Source organism: Micromesistius poutassou (genome assembly GCF_964030765.1).
Source record: "Micromesistius poutassou genome assembly, chromosome: 5".
NCBI lineage: Eukaryota > Metazoa > Chordata > Actinopteri > Gadiformes > Gadidae > Micromesistius > Micromesistius poutassou.
Window position 1 is genome coordinate 3,736,029 of NC_140275.1, and position 7,500 is coordinate 3,743,528.

The 7,500-nt window shown below is 47.3% G+C and overlaps 2 protein-coding genes across 3 annotated transcripts in view; both read left to right on the forward strand.

The window, feature by feature from the left end:
- Window positions 1-6,653, forward strand: part of LOC311343023 (transforming acidic coiled-coil-containing protein 1-like) — a 25,530-nt gene extending 18,877 nt beyond the window's left edge. For both annotated transcript variants that reach the window (XM_084467877.1, XM_084467876.1), the window contains exons 7-13: window positions 1,486-1,644; window positions 2,006-2,082; window positions 2,262-2,305; window positions 3,097-3,257; window positions 3,559-3,665; window positions 3,973-4,093; window positions 4,517-6,653. In XM_084467877.1, the coding sequence (XP_084324003.1) occupies window positions 1,486-1,644; window positions 2,006-2,082; window positions 2,262-2,305; window positions 3,097-3,257; window positions 3,559-3,665; window positions 3,973-4,093; window positions 4,517-4,585 (738 nt within the window). In that variant the 3' untranslated portion in view covers window positions 4,586-6,653. The remainder of the gene's footprint in view (window positions 1-1,485; window positions 1,645-2,005; window positions 2,083-2,261; window positions 2,306-3,096; window positions 3,258-3,558; window positions 3,666-3,972; window positions 4,094-4,516) is intronic.
- Window positions 6,654-7,240: 587 nt separating this feature from the next.
- Window positions 7,241-7,500, forward strand: part of LOC311343960 (uncharacterized protein) — a gene marked incomplete at both ends in the record, with an annotated part of 2,853 nt that continues 2,593 nt past the window's right edge. Inside the window, one exon of the mRNA XM_084468914.1 lies at window positions 7,241-7,289. Coding sequence (XP_084325040.1) covers window positions 7,241-7,289 — 49 coding nt within the window. The remainder of the gene's footprint in view (window positions 7,290-7,500) is intronic.

Here is a 7,500-nt window from a genome sequence, read left to right on the forward strand (position 1 = left end):
TATCTGTTTCCAGGTAGTTGGGTTTTCTTTGCCATGCCACCGGACGTTGAAAGACGCTCCTAAATCAGGCGACAGTGTGCTAGAATAACAATCCAAGAAGTACTGCGACTGGCCGCTAGGTGGCGACAGGGCTCCTTTGGACCGGTGACTCGTTATATTCTGCGTCATCAGGGGCAGCATCGAGCGTATGTCCACAGAGTGACGCAGTGTATTTATTCTGTTCCCTGCCTAATACGACTGCATGAGGTGAATGATCCACTGCTGACTGAGTGAGCAGCAGTGCATTCCTATCCTCCATGTCATTTGGGCTCTCATGTCTCACTGGTGTATCTGACCCAAGCAGTCAAAACATGTTAGAATATGACCTTGTTAACAAACCATGTATCTACGTCTGTAAAATATAGGAGGAATATATTACAAATGTCATGTTTTAAGTTCATCATTTAAGTTCAGTACATTTCATAGAAAACCCAAAATGTCCCATTGAGCATTCATAACGTGTGTGAGTGACATGGGCTTCAAAACAGAGCAGTATGGAAGGGTTCTGTGGCCCCTACAGGGGGGCCCCTAGAGGACTGACATCAGGGCCACACTGAAGGGTTCTGTGGCCCCTACAGGCGGGCCCCTAGAGGACTGACATCAGGGCCACACTGAAGGGTTCTGTGGCCCCTACAGGCGGGCCCCTAGAGGACTGACATCAGGGCCACACTGAAGGGTTCTGTGGCCCCTACAGGCGGGCCCCTAGAGGACTGACATCAGGGCCACACTGAAGGGTTCTGTGGCTCCTACAGGGGGGCCCTATAGGACTGACATCAGGGCCACACTGACTGACAGAAGGATAGTGATTACACTCAGATTATCACCAGTCATAATCCTGAGAGAGAGAGAGAGAGAGAGAGAGAGAGAGAGAGAGAGAGCGAGAGAGAGAGAGAGAGAGCGAGAGAGAGAGAGCGAGAGAGAGAGAGAGAGAGAGAGAGAGAGAGAGAGAGAGAGAGAGAGATGGACAGTGTGAGATGGAGAGTTTAATGTAAAGGAATAAGAAGAGGAGAAAGAGATGGAAAATAGCACAGGAATTAATAAATACGACTTCGTTTTTATTCTATTTACTAATTAAGAACTGAAAGATATATACATTTGCAGCCAATCACATACATTAATAAAGACCATCAAGGATAAAGCAAAAAAGCACAACGCTTCTCTTTGTTGCTAGTGAAGAAAGGACTAGAAAACACTCCAATAAATAATTTAAAGCACAGTTATCCTCTTTAGTAAGATACAACGTCATCAAAGCAACAGTACAATCCCAGTTGGACGATGTCATTGGGACCGAAACAAAGACTATATCCCTTAAATAAAACCCAAAACGTAATGCAGACCCCTGAACATCAGCCATCTTGTGTAAACTATGGATACATGTATGTTCCCAATGAATAGTGCTTTATCTATTGTGTTTCTATCTTTCTCTGTCCTTTAATGTTCTCCCAGAGTGAAGAGCCCTGCAAGAGAAACAACAACAGGAACCAGGAAGGAAGTGAGTTCCAGAAGACAGGAAGTCAGATCCAGAAGACAGGAAGTCAGGTGCTGGACTCCATCTGCATCAGTGAGACGGAGAAGCAAGCGGTGCTCACACTGATCAGAGATGAGGTAGGCCTGCTCACTATTATCACACTAGTGATACATTCAGTTTATAGGCCTGCTCACTATTATCACACTAGTGATACATTTAGTGTAGGCCTGCTTACTATTATCACACTAGTGATACATTTACTTTAGTTTAGGTCTGTTTAGTTTAGTTTTGTTTTGTTGGCCTGCTCACTAATATCACACTAGTGACACATTTAGATATGTTTGTTTTAGGTTAGTTTAGTTTAGTTTAGGTTAGTTTAGTTTACTTTAGTTGAATCTAGTTTAGGTTAGTTTAGTTTGGTTGTCTTTTGTTTAGGTGCACCTCAGCAGTTTATGCTTGATTTGAGTTACTGACTGTTTTTCTTACTGTCTTCTTTAGATCATCACCAAGGAGTTGCAGGCGAGCGACTGGAAGAGGAAGTACGAGGAGGGCAGACAGGAAGTCAGTGAGATGAGGTGAGGAGGAATCTCACGCGGTCTGTCTGGGATTACTGACAGACTGGAACGTTGTTCAGACAGACAGATGTGGAGGAAACAGAGGATGAATCAGACATGTGACTAAAGTGCCGTGATGTTGCCAGTTATTTTAAATCCCCTTTCTGTAGGAGGACTCTCAACCTCTTTTTACATTTCAGGAAAATCGTGTCAGAATACGAAAAGACTATCGCCCAGATGATCGGTGAGTTATTAAAAAATAGTCTAATCTAACAGTCTCTTGAAATATAGTTAATAAACTTTTTTCACCTGAATCTATAAATCTAAGTGTATTTCCTAATGTCTTAAACTGTCAACCGATAATGAACCAACGAATAGTTTCAGCTGGTTTACTGAACAGTTCAACCTGATGAAAACATGTAGCTCATGTCTGCACGCAGAGCCCTCTAGAAACACAGTTTGATTTGATCCCAGAGCCCTCTAGAAACACAGTTTGATTTGATCCCAGAGCCCTCTAGAAACACAGTTTGGTTTGATCCCAGAGCCCTCTAGAAACACAGTTTGGTTTGATCCCAGAGCCCTCTAGAAACACAGTTTGGTTTGATCCCAGAGCCCTCTAGAAACACAGTTTGGTTTGATCCCAGAGCCCTCTAGAAACACAGTTTGATTTGTTTGGTTTGATCCCAGAGCCCTCTAGAAACACAGTTTGGTTTGATCCCAGAGCCCTCTAGAAACACAGTTTGGTTTGATCCCAGAGCCCTCTAGAAACATTTTGTTTTGATCCCAGAGCCCTCTAGAAACACAGTTTGGTTTGATCCCAGAGCCCTCTAGAAACACAGTTTGGTTTGATCCCAGAGCCCTCTAGAAACACAGTTTGATTTGATCCCAGAGCCCTCTAGAAACACAGTTTGGTTTGATCCCAGAGCCCTCTAGAAACAATTTGTTTTGATCCCAGAGCCCTCTAGAAAAACTGTTTGGTATGATTGAACATGTGACCCTGTGGACTCATGAGACCCCTTCTCTGCTGTTCCCCAGAGGTGGAGCAGCAAAGCAACATGAGCTCCCAGAAGTCTTTGCAAGCGGTAACCATGGAGAAGGACTCGGCACTGAACGACCTGAACTCGGTGGAGCGCTCGCTGTCCGACATGTTCCGCCGCTACGAGAACATGAAGAGCACACTGGATGGCTTCAAGAAGGTGAGGAGGACCTCTCTCACACCCGGACACACCTCCAGAACACAAGGATGACATCATCATCGTCATCATCATCATCATCATCGTCATCATAATTCTCCTCCTCCTCCTCATAATCATCATCATCATCATCATCATCGTCATATCATCATCATCATCACCCCCCCCCCCCCCTTCTCCTCCTCCTCATATTATCTCAGTAGTATTGAAGGGTGGGCCGCTATTAGGGCCCATGTAGGCAGAATTAGCTTTGTACCTTATATGCTCATGCTGACAATGTGACCCCTTCCTGTTTCCTGTGCAGAATGAGGAGGTGCTGAAGAACTGTGCCCAGGAGTACCTGGCTAGGGTGAAGCAGGAGGAGCAGAGATACCAGACCCTGAAGCTCCACGCCGAGGAGAAACTAGACAAGTAAGGCCGAGTATACGGGATCCAGCTAGCTGCTATCTACTGACCGTCCACTACTGGAGCTGCTATCTACTGACCTTTATGTTTGACAAGCTACTGTAGCTGCTCACGACTGACCGTCCACTACTGACCTCATGTCTGACTCTGTGGCTCCCTGCACTCTGTCCACTGGTTTGGTTTCACTCCATACTTTGACTGTCAGACGTTAACGCAAATACAAGAGTCTGAGCCAAATCCTAAACCTAAAAAAAACTTCCAAATGGGAACGACCGATGCTGATTGGTACTCTGCTCCGCCCCCTGTGCTCCAGGGCCAATAAGGAGATAGCTCAGGTGCGCTCCAAGGCCAGCTCAGAGAACATGGCTCTCAGCGCCACCCTGAGGAAGGAGGCCATGAGGATTGAGTCCCTGGAGACCGCCCTGCAGCAGAAGGTACTAACAGAGCATCAGTAGCTATCGGGGACTAGTGAATAGTTATTAGTTATTACTTCTTACTTCTTACTTCTTAATGTAATGAGTTATGAGTTATAAGTTATCATTGTTACTATTCTTTTTAAAATTCTGTTTATTATTATTATTTGTAGGTATTATCATTTTTGAGAACCCGGCACAAGGCCTCTTGAGCAAGATGTGAACCCAATCATGACCAGTGGATTCTTCATCTCCTTCTCTCCTCCTCTCCACCTCTCCCCTCTCCTCCTCCTCTCCCCTCTCCTCTCCTCTTCTCCTTTCTCCTCCTCCTCTCCTCCTCTCCTCCTCTCCCCCTCTCGTCCTCTCGTCCTCTCGTCCTCTCCTCCTCTCCCCCTCTCCTCCTCTCCTCCTCTCCTCCTCTCCCCTCCCTCTCGTTCTCAACAGAACCAGGAGATTGAGGAACTCACCAAGATCTGTGACGAGCTCATCGCCAAGATGGGAACCGGAGACTGAGCCAGCCCCTCCGGTCTGGACTCTCCTCGCCCCCTGTCCTCCTCTCCCGGTCTCCATCGCCCCCCAGCGCCCCCCCCCCCCCCCCCCCCGGGCCTGCTGTAGCTTGGCAGTGTGCTTAGGTCCTGGTCAACAATATATCCATCATCCTCAATGACCTGCTATAAACCTCTGTGACGTGCAGTTCCCGGCCAGAGCAGAACACTATATATATATATTGATAGATACATATATACATACAACACGATCTATATGGCTTAAGCTGGGCCCGTGTAAGCTGTGGTCAGTCTGCTGATTGCCAGCTTGTTATTTACTGCATCCTGTCTGCGTGTGCATCGTTCGAGAGAAGCGTCCACTAATGACATGACATAAGCAGGGGAGTTCTGACGCGCGTACGTTTACAGTCGGCTGTTGTAACCTCCTCACACACTTTGACTGAAGAACACGAAACACATTCTCTTTGAAGTGGCCATGTGCTTTTAATTGGTTACAGCTCCAGGAGTGTTAGAGGAAGAATATGTAGGAGAGAAAATGTGGTCAGAGTTTGTGTTAGGACCAGCTGAGGGTTGAGCCAGGCGTGAGGAGCATGTTGGCCCTTATTAATTATTCCTGTAGGACGGTTTGACAGGTAGCAGATGCTCTAGACTCTGGACATGCTCACGTATGTCCAATAGAAACAGAATTATCTCTAGGGGAAGGGGATTTTAATTTGACACCTTGGCCTCCCAACGTGGTAAGATTCCCTGTGTTTAAACCTTTCATTACACCAATTGAAATCAGACGTTCAGGTGATGGTTTGAAGGGTCTGTGTGGGTCATGCAGGCCGGGGTAGGGTGGGAATACAGAGTGGCCCTGACCGGCCGGTATAGAGGCCAGGGAGGTGCCCTGGGGTGTCAGCCCAGGGTGGGGCCTTGGGGGGGACAGAGGGTCCGCAGGGACCCTGACATCAGGGGGAACTTGACGACTGTGCTGCACAGGCATGGTAAAAAGTGGCCATTCGTGAACAGATATTTACCGTCCTGTGCTGTTTTACGCACAAGGAAACTGGAAACAAAGTTTGTATCTTCTTTTCTGTTTTTCATTATGTTTTATATTCATTCCTTTTCGGTTTCTACTGCATTGAACAACAAACCTGTGATCCAAGAGGACATGGAGCTCACCATGAGGGGCGTGGTACCGCCAGAGGGGGAGGGAGAGGGGGAGACCCAGGGAGGAGACCCAGGGGGGGGGAGACCCAGTAGGGAGTAGCTCCATCCCGGGCCATCATAGTGCTCCTCAGCATGCGGCCTAGCCCCATACAAGCTCCAGATCCACAGCCTACATGAGACAGGTAGGGGAGAGGGAACCTGTTGGGAACTACAAGCAGAAACCTCTCAGGTTTATAGCCTATATGAGACAGGTGGAGGGAGAGGTAACCTGTGGTGAACTAGGGGCCTACATGAGAGAGGTAGGGCAGAGGGTGTGGAACTAGGGGCAGAAGCCTCTCCCGGGACCATAGAAGTGGAGGTCTTCATGCTTGTAAATAAAGTGTTGCTCATGTTGTCACAGATTTTTTTTTTCCTTATGGAGGTGGGGTTTCCTTCCCTGGTCGAAAGGTACCAGTCTGTTCTGGTCGATGGTACCATGTCTGTTCCGGTCGAAGGTACCAGTCTGTTCTGGTCGATGGTACCATGTCTGTTCTGGTCGATGGTACCAGTCTGTTCTGGTTGATGGTACCAGTCTGTGGTGGAGGTTGGGTTTCCTGCCCTGGTTGATGGGTACCAGTGTGTTTAGAACTGTTGTTTGGTTTGTGTTTCCTGCACATTGTTAATATATAATAGAAGCCACAGAAGAGGTTATATCTTACGTGGCCATTTGTCATGTCTTCTCCATTATCATGCTGAGTTACTTCACTGTTCCCTGTTTAGTTTTCCTTGTGTTGTAAAGAAATATTAATTGGCAGTTCTTGAAATGTTATAAATGTCAATTAAAAATGTCAAATGCACACTTGTTTCGCCTCCTGATGAGTCATTCGAATTAAGGCTTTTTTGTTTGTTTACCATACTGGCCTGAATAAATACCAATACATATTTCTATTGTACTTTACATGTGGGGTCTAAGAAGTGTTCAGAACCTATTCAAATGGGAATCATCTTCAGTGTTCAAGTCTCCCCCTCCCCCTCGCCCTCCTCCTCCTCCTCCATCTCCTCCTCCTCCTTCTTCTCCTCTGGTCATGTCGCCGTGGGGAGAGGAGCTGACAGATGTTAGTGAGGTGGACGACCTTGCATAGTTCTACAGCTTCAGGCCTCAGTTTCCCCCCAATGCCAAACTGTAGCAATGGAACGGAAACAGCAGAGCAGAGCTGTCCTGTGCGCTCACTTCTGTCTTGGAAATATCCTCAAAGTCTCCTGCCCATAGAAAACATGATTAGGAGTCTTGTGGCTCCATAACTAAGTCATCGGCCTTAAGCCGGCCTGATTAAGTTCATTATGCAGGATGCTTGGTTGGCAGCATTCATGAAGATTATGAAGATAAGACCGCTAATGCCCTGAGACAACGGCTCTCTCTCTCTGTCGGCAGGACGCTCCCGTCTGTCCTCTCTGTCCCGTCTCTCCTCTCCAGAGGAAGCTTGTTTCTTGTCTCGTCCCTCGGCTCTCTCTCTGGACTCTGTCTGAAGCCATGAAGACCTCCCTGGCCGTCCTCCTGCTCCTCTCCCTGGCCAGCCACAGTGAGTCTTCTGAAGCCACAGCTGCTTGTGTTCACTTGTTGCTCTAAGCTACTCAGTGAGACATAGGGAGATATCATATTCATATAGAGACTTCAGGACACTCACACCTTGTTAAGCACAGGGGATACCGTGTTGTGGTGGAGATGGGGTAAGGATGTATGGGGGACGAAGATTGCGTGATACGCTGTAACAAAGCAAATTCACACCTATG